Raw genomic sequence first — 14,087 nt, 5'->3', positions numbered from 1 at the left:
TACGTCTCTCTTCTAGTAGGCCCATTGTGTCTATCACCATGCCCGGAGACCTTTCTGCCTGTGCTAGGTGAATATTTTATACCTTCCTCTCTTGTGAGGCCATACCATCCCCTAGGGAGAGAAACTGAGGCACTTGCTTTGCTCACAAGACAACACATCCGTGTGTTCAGCACACTGCCTGCAGTGTGACCTCCCCTGCTAGCACCAGGAAGCCTTCAGGAACAAGCAGGGATGGCTGTCCCCACTGAGAACTAATGCAAACAATGCTGAAGAATGGGAAACCCACACGGCACCGAGGTACGCGGAAGGTGCTCTCATAACAGCAAATTTCTGGAGCACCTCAAGTGGAATGCCCAGCTCATACTATTATCTCTGTAACAATGAAGTTTAAGTGAAACAAATCAAGTCTTACAAGCACGTTTTTAACTTAATCTCTGTTGGCCTCTGCAGTTGCTTGAGACAAGGTGTGTTGTTAATGACCAATTAACTTTGGAGAAGTTCAGTCCTGGTTTCGCAACACGGCAGTCTCAAATGATTGACTAGTAACATTGGATAACTCAGCCACGTGATCAAAAACGTGATGTTGACCTAACAGAGCAGAGCACTTCAGTATATAAGCTCAGGCTTGGGCAGCCCGACTTGATTCCTCCTGAGCCTCTCAAGCTCTCCTCCACTTGGAAAATGGAGCTGCTGGGGGCAGCAACTGTTGTTCTCCTGGTTTGTGTTGTTTGCCTGCTCAACTTCGCAAGATGGAAAATCAGGTCTGGAAAGGGGAAGATGCCTCCAGGACCAGCTCCTCTTCCCATCCTAGGGAATCTGCTGCAGGTGAAACCAAAGGACTTAGCCAAAACCCTTGAGAAGGTAAGGACTCTCTTTTTCCCCTCGGTTTCTTCTCGGGGTGAGAAGTGTGTGTGCTCTGTGCATGGGGACAACATGTGGCTATAGCCTGATGACTGCCAACCCCGGAGGAGCAGAAAAGCCATGGGGATCTCAGCTGTCGTCGTCCCCTCTCCCCCACGCTCTCACCCTTGCTTAGGATCTGATGGCTGACTGACATTTGCCATGAGAGGACCAGATCTTAACCCTGTTGGTCTGTGAGGCTGCACTGCCCGCAGAACAATGCAGCAGTGTGGTCACTTTTCAACTCCTCCTCTCTACATGGCCGTGTTCTCTCTTGCATTTTGACAGCTCAGCGAAGAGTATGGGCCAGTTTTCACAGTGCACCTGGGCTCTGATCCAGTGGTGGTGCTGTGTGGACATGACGTGGTAAAAGAAGCCTTGATTGATCGTGGGGATGAGTTTGCTGCCAGAGGAAGGATGCCACTGGGAGACCGGGCTAACGAAGGATTAGGTATGTTCACTGACTGAGCTCCTCCTAAGGCTAAGGGAAGGGCTGAGGACAAGTGTGGCAGGGTATGCATGGGGCATGCCATGCACAAGGACATGAGTGACATGGGGGGGGTCCCACCTGGAGAACGGCAGGCAGGGCAGCCTGCAACTGCTGGCTTCCACCACCCAAAGAGGATTTCTAAGAAATGGGGCTCGATTTATCTCACTGATGCACAGTGGAAAGGCAAGCAGCAGCAGCCTCAGGCTGCAGCACAGGAAGTTCTGTGTGGATGTGAGGGATGAATTGTTCGCAAGGAGGTTGGGGATGTGCTGGAGAAGGCCAAAAGCAGGCAGCTGGACTACGGGACCTCCAGAGGTTGTCTCCAGACCACAGTACTCTGAGATGCTATGTCATTGCTATTTACAGGGTTAGCATTCACTGTCATCATGAGTCTCCATTTATCTTACATCCAGCGCACCAAAGTCAGGTCTTCGCTCTTTCTCCTTCCTCTGCAGGCATTATTTTCAGCAACAACGAGGGGTGGCTACATGTCCGTCGGTTTACTCTCACCACTCTGCGCAACTTTGGGATGGGGAAAAGGAGCATTGAAGAGAGGATCCAAGAGGAAGCCGAGCACTTGCTTGAAGAGCTCAGAAAAACAGAGAGTATAGTCTATTTTTAATATAGTTTATTTAAAAAAAAAAAGAAAAGAAAAGAAAAAGAGACTGCATTTAGGGAGCCCACGTCCTTAAGCATAAGCTGTGGAGTCTCCATCCTTAGAGGTATTCAGAAGATGTCTGGACATGGTCCTGGGCAAGTGGTTCTAGAAGGGGCTGGACAAGATGATTTCCAGACGTCTGTCAACCATTTTGTGATTCTGTGAATTGATGTTCCCATGCATTTGGTCTTTGCAACAGCTGCCCCTCGTTACAAAGCAGTTAATAATTCCATGATTATGTGCTGTACTTTTTGAAGAACCCTTCTGTGTCAATAAGGCACTGTGAGTTTCCACTAACCTGTGAGTTTCCACTAACCATCAGAGGTCAGGTTACCCACAGTAGCTGTAGGTTTTTAGGTTTTGCCTTTTTTTGTGATTTCTTTTTTAATGGCTTATAACTTTTCTGAACTCACAGAAATGCCCTTCGACCCAACATTTATGCTGAGCTGCACCGTCTCCAATGTCATATGCTCCGTTATCTTTGGGAAACGATATGACTATAAAGACAAGAAGTTCCTGTCTCTGATGAACAACATGAACAACATCTTTGAGATGCTCAGCTCCCGCTGGGGACAGGTACCTTCAGCAACTATTTCACAGTGGTGACATTCTCCCAGGGGAGCAGGAGGCTTCCCTCCCAATGAAGTCTCACTTCAACCTTCAAACCAGGACCCATCAATGTTCTGCTGCTCAAGAGCAAGAAACACCCTTGCAAATGCAGCTGGTTTTGCCAACTAAGTGCAGCTTCTCCCTAGTCCTAACCACTCTTTTTCTCCACCTCTGGGATTCCTACTAAGACCTCCTCTTTCTTTCCTTCCAGCTATACCAGATGTTCCCAGAGATCCTGGATTACTTCCCTGGCCCACACAACAGAATATTCAAAGAAGTTGATGCTGTAAAAGCCTTTGTAGCAGAGGAAGTGAAGACACACCAAGCCTACCTGGATCCCAGCTCTCCTCAGGATTTCATTGACTGCTTTCTCAGCAAAATGCAGGAGGTAAGGAGAGAGCATACAGTCCCAGCTCATCCCCAAACACCCTTTCCTTTCCTAACTAATACAAATATTGGGATATCCCCTTGTGAGGGCTGAACACAAGCAACTGTCTGTGCAAGTGGAAAGGCACTGACAACACCCCTGATGTTGCCTGTGCTGCAGCTTACAGCTGGTGGTCTGCACCCTCCATGTTCATTACCCACAGCTGCTTGGACACCAAGACCTACAACTGCTTGCACCAAAACACAGGGGCGTTTGCAGGCTGGTCTTGCAGCTGTTGCACTGGAAAGCAGTTGGCACAGCAAGGGCAAGCAGACGGCTATATACCTAACATACAGTGTGCAGTTTCAAAGAAGGCTGCTCTGGGGTCTTGCTTACTGCACAGAGATAGCATTGAAATGTCCTACATGGCTGCCGCACCTTATCAGAGAAATGCAACAGTTCTGGGTGGAAAGCAGGGCCCACGGTGACACAAGAAAGGGCCCTTTTCTCAGTTCAACTAGAGAAATAACCCAGCCTTTTCTCTAGGAAAAAGACAATCCCAACTCCAGCTTCCACTTGAAGAACCTGATAACCACAGCCTTTGACTTGTTCACTGGTGGAACTGAGACGACTAGCACTACCTTAAGATATGGGTTTCTGCTTCTTCTCAAATACCCACAGATACAAGGTACCAGTCTATGATCTCTTCTCCTCTAGCCATTCCCTTGGGCTGGACACAGATCTAATGCTACTGCCTTTTCAACTTCTCTTCTCTCATATGCTACCTAAATGGGCAAAGTCCTTGTATGCTCATACCCCTCAAGGGCCATTACACATCCCTCAGCTTCACTGGCCATCAACAGCAAATGCACCCCCTCATCAGCGAGGGATTTGGCTGTGTCCACATCTTTCTCTCTTGCTACTCCTATTTAGCCAAGTTTGTTATAAGGGCATTGTTTGCACAGGCTGCAGTGGAGTTGCTTTCCAGACAACACCAAAATCAATATAAATGCTCCCATCATTTGCTAGCAAATCCATGAGGTTTGTGGACAGCTTAGGACAAGCTGTTTGGGTGGGTTTGGCTTTATTCACCCATCTTATGGTTTGTGCTTCTCTTGACAGAGAAAGTTCAAGAAGAGATTGACCGGGTCGTAGGACGATCACGAAGACCTTGTGTGGCTGACCGGACCCAGATGCCCTACACAGATGCAGTGGCTCATGAAATCCAGCGCTTTATCACCCTCATCCCCTTGAGCGTCCCTCATGCTGTGACCAAAGACATCTACTTCAGAGAGCATTTCATTCCCAAGGTTAGTGGGCAAGCTCCCTCAAGTCCAGCAACAAGGTGGCAGCATGCTTGCTCTCAGGCTGTCGGTTACACGCCTGAAGCTAGAAATGCTGTGACCTGACCATGTCATCACCTGGGCCTTCATAGAGTTTTCCTCAGATCCACAGGCTGCTGTAGCGTACCTGCAATTCCTTGTTGCTGTCCCCTGGGCTGAGACTGGAACACTAGGTCTGCCCAACACCTCTGCTCACTTGCTCTGTGGGTTGACCTATCAGTAGAAACATGCTGAGCTCACAAATAGAACAGAGCAGTGTCTCCTCACAAAGGCAGCAAAGCTGGGGAACTGCTCACTGCCATCTGGGGGAGCCTGGCATCTCCTTGGAGGCAGAGTCAGTCTGTGATTATTGAGAGTAGAGACCCCAAGGCAAAATGTGATGGAAACTATTTACATTCAGATGAATGAACAGAACCTGTTTGCCCTGTTCTTACACACTTACTGAGGCAATCCTTGTTGGCCACTCCCAGAGGCAGCCTGATAGGCTAGGGCAGCCCATGGCCTGGTTTGGCCTGGACCACTGCAGTGATGCTCATGTTACTTCCCATCTTCTGAGGGACCACAAACACTGGGGGAACAGCAACATGGGGCCTGTTGGCGTCACGATTTTCATCTGTCACTGTAAAATCAAGACAGCACCCAGGGAACTAGCAGAGTCCAGCTTCTAGCAGAGTGCTCTTTTGTCATCACTTCTGGATCATTTATCCTGTTCCCCAGTCAGGGGCTGCTCAGAAAGTAAGAAGAAAGAGGATGGAGGCGGGAAAAAAATTGTCAGAAGAGAAGAGAGCTACAATCTTGTGTGCTTTTGCTTTTCAGGGCTCACAGAAAAGAAGGAACATTGTACATCTACAAGTTCATTATAGTGAAACACCAAGAAAGAAGAATTAGGTGGGGTGTCCCCAAACAACCAGAGAAAGGAGAGGATAAATGGGCTGAAACAGAAAGGGAACACAGGAGGGGCAGCCAGAACAACTGTCTATGCTGTAACATCTAGCAGGGCCTCCCTAAATGTGCCTCTCCAAAGGGAGAGTCCCCAAAGGGCCGCTGAAGGCTCTGGGAGGATTGCACTAATTACCTCAGCCTTAACTTGACAGGCAGTGGGGTTAAGTGACCTTAGTCACCTCCCCTTCACTTCTGCTCTTCTTGTCTTACTGCAGGGCACCACAATCTTCCCCGTCCTCAGTTCTGTGCTGTATAACAGCAAGGAGTTCCCAAACCCACATGAGTTTAATCCTGGACATTTCTTGAACGAGAACGGCACCTTTAGGAAGAGTGAACTCTTCATGCCCTTCTCAGCAGGTAACACACAGGCTTCCTCTCCCAGGAGCTGCTGTCCTCCCCTGGGGGAACCACCCTGCTTTTTCCCATAGCACCTGCTCCCCGTGTGGTCCTGCCACTACTTCCCTGGGGCTCGCTGCTCTCTGTGTACCTACTCTCTGCTGTTCCTTCCCACCCACATCAGCCCTCTCTTTTGGGGGCTTTTTAGAACTCCTACTGGGAGCTGCCACTCTTTCTGGGCACCTTTAAGTAGGCTACTCGCAACCACTCACCTACCAACAGCCCCAGCCCTCCTCTTTCTCACCCACGCTGTGTCACCTCACTCTCTCGACCTCTCCACGTGATGCCTCCTCCCTCCACTCTCCAGGCTTCTCCTGTTCTTCGTTCACACACCCAGTCAGTCACCTCCCTGCTGCTATTTACTAGCTTTATTTACTAGCTGCACCTAGTAAACAAAGCTGCATAGCACGTAGGCCTAGCACAAACTCCAACCCACACAGCAGCACCTGCTCAGCGCTATTTGTTGTCTTTACTTCCAGGGAAGCGAATATGCCCTGGAGAGGGCCTGGCACGCATGGAGATATTCTTGTTCCTGACCACCATCTTGCAGAACTTCACCTTGAAGGCTGTCCTCAAGCCTGAGGAGCTCAGCATAACCCCTACGCTGAGTGGATTAGGAAATGTTCCTCCCTTTTACCAGCTCTGTGCTCTTCCCCGCTGAAGGGCACAAAACCTCTGTGCGGTGTTCCCTAGCCCATCTAGTCTTCTATATCTCTACGCCTCTACTAAATCCAATGACAGGAGTATTGGCTCACCTACACAACACCTCCAGGAAGATAGCTCCCAGAGTCCCAGGCTCTTCAAACCACTGACACTGTGTGTGCTCACTGAGTGCAGAAGTCCCACTGAACAGCCAAATTGCTTACAAACAGGGCTCCTGCGGCTGCCCACGACATGCAGCACGTGTCCCACTGAGGGCAGCATGCTCTGCTGATGGACAGTATGGTACGTGTACATTAACAGCCCAATAAAGAAAAATCTATTTATGAGGCCTTGAGCTGCTGCTTTCTTTGGGTTGGGGCAGTCCCCGCAGCCACTGCTCCACTGCAGAGCAGGTCACAGCACCTGTGGCCACGGCGCTGCCAGAAGAGCTGACCTTCCCAGGGCGAAAACCCCTGCCTGCTTCACCACCAGATTCCTGCTGCTGCCTGCAAGGAACCCTGCCAGCGCTGCAGCCTGCAGAAGAACAGCGGCAGCATCCCTCCTGGATGACAGCACTCCTCCATTCACAGGCTGAAGCTCTGGCTACTTTCAGTGCTGTGCCCCTTTGGTGGGACCTCTGTCTCCGCCTGGGTGCCCCTCTCATTCCTAGGGTACTCCATGGCCCAGCCTTTCCACAGGCGGGGAGCATCTTCCCTACAGCTCCTCTTTCTTCCCAAAGCATTTTCCAACACAACCCTGCCTGTCACCGTGGCCACCCAGCATCCTCGCATGAATCAAGATGGGGCTGCAGAGGAGACCATTTCTCTGAATGGTGTCTCTTACTGAAATCATAGGAGAATAAGCATTCCTACTTCACCTCCTGGCTGAAATACCTGTTGTAGGGGCACAGAGAAAATAGTGTGAGTGAGACACCACTGTGGGTAAGGATTAGCCGAGAACTAAGGGAAATTGCCATCCCTGGGGCTAAAGTCAGCAGCTGGAACTTCACTCCTTCCAGTTTTCTTGGGCTTATCACTTCACCTCATTTACAGTCTAGTCTCCTTCTGTCAAATGAAAACATGGGTTCATTCATGTTTTCCCAAGCAGTTGTGAGGAGCTCAAGAACCTGAATGTGGGGATTCCAGCAAACACTCTACTTGTCCACTCTACTGTCACTACAAGGATTTAGATGTTCTTTATTAAAATAAACTAAATTCAGGAGAACAGCAAGACCACCTCTCCCACAGCACTTTGTTACTTCCAAAATGAGGGGAATCTCATTTTGCTTCCATATCTCAGAGGCATAATTCCAAACGGGTTCTTTCGCCATGCAGTCTCTTTGTCCTGTTCTCTAGAATTTCCTGTATGCACAAAGAGAAAACTCTTGTTCATGAAATGCAGCTGTGTAGCCCCTAGTGTCCAGGAAAAGGATTGTGTCTGTTATTTCTGGTTCCAGCCACAATTTGGTGCTTTTCTCTCAGTGAAAGGGAGGATGATTTTCATAAACGTATTCCACCACAGGTGGCTCTCTTCTGGGCTTATTCATCCTTGAGGGCTTTGCCTGTGCTTGGATGTCTGGTCTGAAGTGTTTTTGTTGATCTCCATTTACGTAGACGTTTGTCGTCTCCTCCATCATGGTCAGATAAAAGTCCTAGAAGCAAAATATTATTTCTGCAATGGCTGTAACAAAATACTCAGGCTAGAGAGAATACAGTGCATGAGAATTCCTGCCTTCCTTTGGAAATGTTTGGCAGTATTTTGAAGAAAATGTATTTGCTCATATTTCAGGTTCATTCCTCCCTCCATTTTTGCCCATGCAGGATGCAGCTGGAATACCTGTGTACTCTAAAAACAATGGCACTCTATTGCTGGCCCCTCATCTGAGATTGCACCAGACAGACATACAGCTAGAAACAGCAGTAGTGTAGGAGCCACAGGCAAGCATGGGGAGAGAGCTTTCCATGAAGTCTCTATTATTTGTCTAGGGCTACCCTTAAAGCCAGTCCTTTGTTTAGTAACTCACTCGGAAGCCTGTGTGCTACAGTAAGAATCAGTTAACAGATGACTTACATCTGGAGGTCTGGGAGGAGATCGTTCATATTCGTGTTCTTCCTGTATCTCAGGACAGCCACTTGTCTGAAGAGGTGAGCAGAAAGAGTGACAAACACCACCTATCTACAATTCACCAACAACAGTTCAAGAAGTACAGAGCAGGGAAAAAACGTCCTGTTACCAAAGTGCTCAGAACTCAGAACATACTCGGGGCCGAAATAACCACATGGAATAATATCTAACAATCTAAGCTGGACGTCAAAATGATTTTTCATCTGGGACAATTACACGGGCCACTTGATGTGAGCCCATGGGAATTACCTTGTAGCAGTGAACCCTTGATGCCCAAGAATCGCCTTCACTACATCATCCTAAACCCACCTGGTCCCCTTTAATATAGGGGAAAACACTCACTAGCACAATTACACACAGAGAAAACAAAACAAATCAAAAAAACTTCAACCAACAACAACAACATGGAAATCACCTCCCTCGGTACTGTTACAGGTTTTGTTCTGAAGTAAGAAAACAATGAGCCATGCAAGCCCTAGAGCTGGTTAAAACACCTAGAAAAGTGGTAGGGGGAGGAAAGGGCCATAGAACCATCAGTGTTTGGCTGCCACAATGCTTCCTGATTTTCCTCTTCCGTGGACACATGAATGCTTTTTCACCCCAGAGGAACAAGGCAGGGTACTACACAACCCCCTCGCTCTACCCCACCAATGGGGAGGTGGGCATTTAAACCCACCCCATGGGCTGGAACAGAGGAAAAAGTTGACCACATAGTATGAAACGATGCGGCAGTGTTTTGGGAACTAAATAACACTATTTTGTAGTCAGAGGATTCCTGAACGAATGAGTTCCTCTAGCAAATAACAAGAGAAATCCACTGAAGAACAATGATGATAGATTCTTTGGTTACTTCCTGCTAGTTAACGGACCACTTGGCAGTAACTCTCCCATATTTTCACACGAATTTCTCTTTTACCTTTATGATCCTGTAACTCCTAAGCAGAGCAGTGACGGTTTGTGGGTAGGGGTGCCTAGGGGTTCAGTCTTGAACATCCTAAGAGCTGCAGAAGGTACTGAACCAGAACTCTGATGTAGAGGACTAGGCTCAGAAGTGGCAAGGCATCCAGGAGATGGAAGGTATTTACCTGCTTCCAGCTGAAGTTTGACCACTGGAGAACACAGACCACTGCCAAGATGACTGCAAGGACCAAGGCCAGGAAGCTGGGTATCCCTGCAGCTACTCCAATCACCCAGGGCTGGTACTAACTCACAAAGAAAGAGAATCAGGTCAAATGCATGCATGGTGATCCTTTAATGCTGTGCTCAGTAGCAGAGTGTGGGGCTAGCATGCAACAAGGATAGCCAATGTGAGAGACAAAACTGCAGCCCTGGGCCACAACAGCGGCATCTAGCCCAGCTGCACCACACATGGGAATGGACAAAGGTAGCAAAGATTTGATTTTAGAGGGAAAATGCTCCATGAAAACAATCTCATTAAATAACAAAGCAAAGTCTTACCCCATAACAATCTGCTTGGACAGCTGTGTTTCCTATTGTAGTTGCAGAAGTCTAGAAATAAGATGGTTAAAGAACATTGCGAAAATATATTTCATATAAAGCTAACATGGACAGAGGCTAAGCAAGCAGTTGCAAGACTTCAATAACAGCCCATGGTAGGTTACACACGGAGAACTCGGCTGCACCCTGAGGCTGTGGCCTGTGAGAGCCAGTCATAAGCAAGAACCCAGACTTTGGTCCTTCCAGCAATGGCTCTGCCTGGAAGGAATACATGTTCTTCCTCAGAAAGGGGCTTAGGGCTGGAAAAAAAAAAAGCGTACGCAGGAAATAAGCACAAATATATGCCGGAGAAAGCTGGACTCTGAAGGGGAAGCAGCAAAAAGGATAGCAGGAAGCCCCAAGAAATGATGTGCTTTTGCAACAGGCTGCTCTCTGTCCCTGCCACATCATCTGCCTGCTTGGCCTTCCCTCGAGCATCAGTCAGTGGAGGGTGCTGCACACTCTGCCTGGGTTCACAGAAGCAATGCGTGTAGTGCAGGGCCCTGAAAACTGCGTGTAACCCAAAACAAAACCCTCTGGATTTTTCTAGCCATTGAAAAATGTCCCACCCAGCTCCTAAGGCAGCTGAGGCCCCACGACAAAAAAGCCTATCACACAGTGATGGTGGCAAGCGCATCGCTTGTTATTCCCTTGCCCAGACTGACCCACCGCCTGCAGCTGACAGCTCATGCAGTAAAATACTGCAAACTTACTGGATTTGCCCATTTCTAAATAAACGAGAAAACAGGCACAAATGCAGGACTGGGGGTTCTGTAAGCATCTCACCTGCCCTTATTGCTACAATATAATGTCAGTGGCGTTAGGACAGTATGTCAGAGAAGATCCCCAGCAGCTGCCCACCCGTAACAGCACCTCCTTCTGTTATAAGTTGCCCCCTTAATTAATTTTCAGAGAGCATTGCATTAATAATAGAAAGGAATTTATTGAGTAAGCAACAGCAAGCAAAACAGTGCTGGGCGGCCGGGGAGTCTCGGCTCCGCCAACGGCGCGCACCTCACCCCCGCCAGGGTCCCTTTTTATATCTTGGTAATTCCGGGATTACGCAGCACATCCTTGTATATTCTGTGACTGCGCGCACTGTTGCTAGGGGGTCATCTCTGTCCCTCTGGTGGTCGTGAAGATGAAGGCCGTAGTCTTCCTCCACGTTGTGGTTCAACTTCTTTTTTTATTTGGTCATGTTGGCCCAGCGTGAGACAGGAAGGCAGGATGTTGATACACTAGTTTAGCAACTTATCAGGAGATGGTTACATGAGCTTTGCAGCAGGGTCTTTGAACAAAAGAGGCAACTGAGATGCAGAAGAAGAGAAGGGGAGGGGGTTCTCTTTTTGTTACATTAAGCAAAAGAATTTTCATAGTGTCTAGCCAAGCATTATACAGCTCCTTACTTCAGCAGGGAGTTTTCACAACTCCCGTTCCTCAAACAGAACTCCTTGTTTTATAATACAAAAGACAATGAACAAACATTTATTGTGTATTAAACTTCTCTTCCAGAACTTCCCCAGCTCCTATATGTACCACAGTGCTGAGTAGGCAATAGATCTTCATCCTATGCAGTGTACTTACTGTTGTGTTGTAAAAGGCTTTGGAAAATGTTGTTGTCTGCAGAGAAATAACAAAAATACAAATAGAAAATAAAAAACGGAATTGAGTATCAGGTGCCCTGACCATCTGTGGGAGTGGGCAGGGATATTTCTGAAGTGACTGGAGGTGACGGCATGAGAATATACCGATGTGATCTGAATATTAAGTTGTGATAGTTATTCCAGAGAAAACAAAGAGCATGTCGTACTACTTAAGAAAGCAATACAAATAAATAAACTTGAACCGGTTTACTGGAATTGCTTACGCCATGCAGAGCCTCCTCTGAGTAGTCGGGGATTATCGCGCAAGGAGCTCACCCTGGCAGCTAGCTCCCAGTGAGGGAGGACAAGGCTCTTTGTCCCCACAGTGGCTGGGGAGCTACAGGAAAGTGGCAGCTGGTAAGACAGCAAGCACCTCCACCTGCAGCCTCTGAGCCCCAGACCAGCTGCAGTTCCTGCTCTTGTTGATTCAACAGACAGATGAAAAAAGACATTAACTCCTTCCTGACTAAATTGTTTCCACAGGCAGAACAACAGCTGTTTGGTGATGTTTTGCTGCCTGGGGCAGCTGGGATACAGACACTACCATTCTAGGAGGAATGCAGAAAGAGGCTTGGAGAAAGTTAAAAGCTGCTCTCAATCTCTCTTGCTGGTGTAGCTGTACTGTTGGAAGCAGTACTGCGTCCATTAGATGGTGAGCTCTGTGGGCAGCTGAGGCCGCCTGTAGGGACGGGTGCTACTGACAGTGCTGGGAAGGGAAGCTTAGCTTTGAGGCTGGCAATGAGGGCAAGCAGTGCAGAAGCCTCTCCCTCCTCTTCTTTAATCCACAGGAAGCAACTCTGTTAAGACAGGTAGGTTCAATGTTATTACTGAACCCTGGTCAGCACCAGAAACACACGGGAATTAAATAAAAAGGAGCGAAAGAGCAAATCTGCAGAGATCTCCCCTGGAACTGATGTGGAAGGTGACAGGAGAAGACTGAAAGGGAGCTTCACTTTGCATCCACCAAAAGCCAGTAGGGAGGGAGCTGGCAGAAAGCTGCCCTTTTTCTGCCTGCAGGAAGTTCTGCTGCCATGCCCTGAGTTGGGCATGGTTATTTCAGATCAGGGAGGTCAAAGCGTGCCAATAAAAGTCTGGGCATTGCAGCTTACGGAGAAGGAAGGCTCGAACGCAAGCAAGCTGAGAGAGATTTGGCTCTTCAGTCTCAGCCCAGTCTAAGGCCTGTGGTCTAGGAGCAGGACACATCACCGGGCGTGAAGGATCATAATGCTCATTGAAAGGTCCAGAACTGATCCTCCCACTACAGACTGCAGCTGGAGGCATGTTCAGAACCGTGGCCTTTACAGGCAGGCTGTGGACATTGAACTGGAAGCATAACCTTTCAACAGCTTGTCATAGGGACTGCAGATGTTGGGAAATGCCTCTGAGCAGACACAGTTAACAACTGGTCACCAAATGAGAAGGATTGATTTCTTTCTAACTCCCCAGAGGCCCAGGTACCACTGCACCCAGGCTGCCAGCTGGGAATGAAATACAACAGAGATGTTCTCACCTGAACTTCCTATTGTGCATTCTTTGAGCTTCCTCACTGACACATGCCTTTCTGAACAGCTGCCCTGTTAATGTTTGAGCTTGGATATTTATCTTCTCTGAAGCTGTACATTTATTTTATTTCCTTCTTCTCGGTTCAAGACCGTACACTTAATGGACTTCGTGATTATTTCCAGGACTGTGCATATGCAGGTTAAATGAAAGTCTGAAGAGAAGGAGCCACATAAAATGTGTTGTTTACCTCTGTTCACCTCTCTGTGCTCAAGGTATTTGTGAAACTAGATCTGTGTGTGCCGTTGACTGTTAACAAAATCAAGTTGCCAGCTAGCAACAGGTCTATTTGTTCCTTGCAATAACATGACTGGAAGCCCTTGATTTGAGTAGAAATGCTTTTCCTAGCTTATTTAATCATAGTTTCAGACCAGGGGTAAAGACTTAATCCCTTAACACTTGAGGACAGAAAGTATAAAGTAAGCCCTTATTTAAAGGAAAAGCCTGGTTCTGCACTGGAGCAAGACACAGAACTAGCCCGTTTCTCTCAAGTGTACAAGAGCTTAAAGCAATTTTCTCAAGTCAGTTGCAAAAAAAATAAATTACGGAAATTTGTACACTACCCATTGTGAGAGAAAGGATCTTTGCATGTAAATTACTATTGACTTCCAATGTATCAATACTTCTAGTTGTCCCAGCTGAAAATCCTGATCTGCCTGCTCTGACATTTCAAAACTTAAAGTGAGCATAATTCAACATAGTGGTTGCAGACAAATGACTGCAGTGCCCCTGCTTTTGTTTGCCGATTGCCCAGATTACTCTAGCATGATGTTTACAGGGCTCTGAGTGTCAGTGACCTGACGTGAGTTGGGTAGATTTCCCTGCAGCATTAACTACAGGAGCTACTGTCTGCCGAGGGCACATCCTGGGCAAGAGAAAGCTTTATACTGCAGTTTAGCTTAAAAAAGAAAACAAC

The 14,087-nt window shown here is 47.8% G+C and overlaps 2 protein-coding genes across 2 annotated transcripts in view; one reads left to right on the top strand and one right to left on the bottom strand.

The window, feature by feature from the left end:
• Nucleotides 1-14,087, bottom strand: part of LOC309880417 (tolloid-like protein 2) — a 118,616-nt gene that overhangs the window by 17,811 nt on the left and 86,718 nt on the right. The window lies entirely within an intron of this gene.
• On the top strand, nucleotides 645-7,284 carry LOC309880279 (cytochrome P450 2C9-like). Its single transcript, XM_082765060.1, has 9 exons — nucleotides 645-861; nucleotides 1,189-1,351; nucleotides 1,846-1,995; nucleotides 2,464-2,624; nucleotides 2,869-3,045; nucleotides 3,571-3,712; nucleotides 4,147-4,334; nucleotides 5,525-5,666; nucleotides 6,185-7,284. Exons 1-9 carry the CDS (start codon nucleotides 682-684, stop codon nucleotides 6,364-6,366), a joined length of 1,485 nt encoding a protein of 494 aa, XP_082621186.1. The 5' UTR covers nucleotides 645-681; the 3' UTR covers nucleotides 6,367-7,284.

This window comes from Aythya marila, assembly GCF_965140915.1.
Source record: "Aythya marila genome assembly, chromosome: 7".
NCBI lineage: Eukaryota > Metazoa > Chordata > Aves > Anseriformes > Anatidae > Aythya > Aythya marila.
The sequence above is the reverse complement of the archived record's forward strand: the minus strand, read 5'-3'. Positions and strand labels throughout refer to the sequence as shown.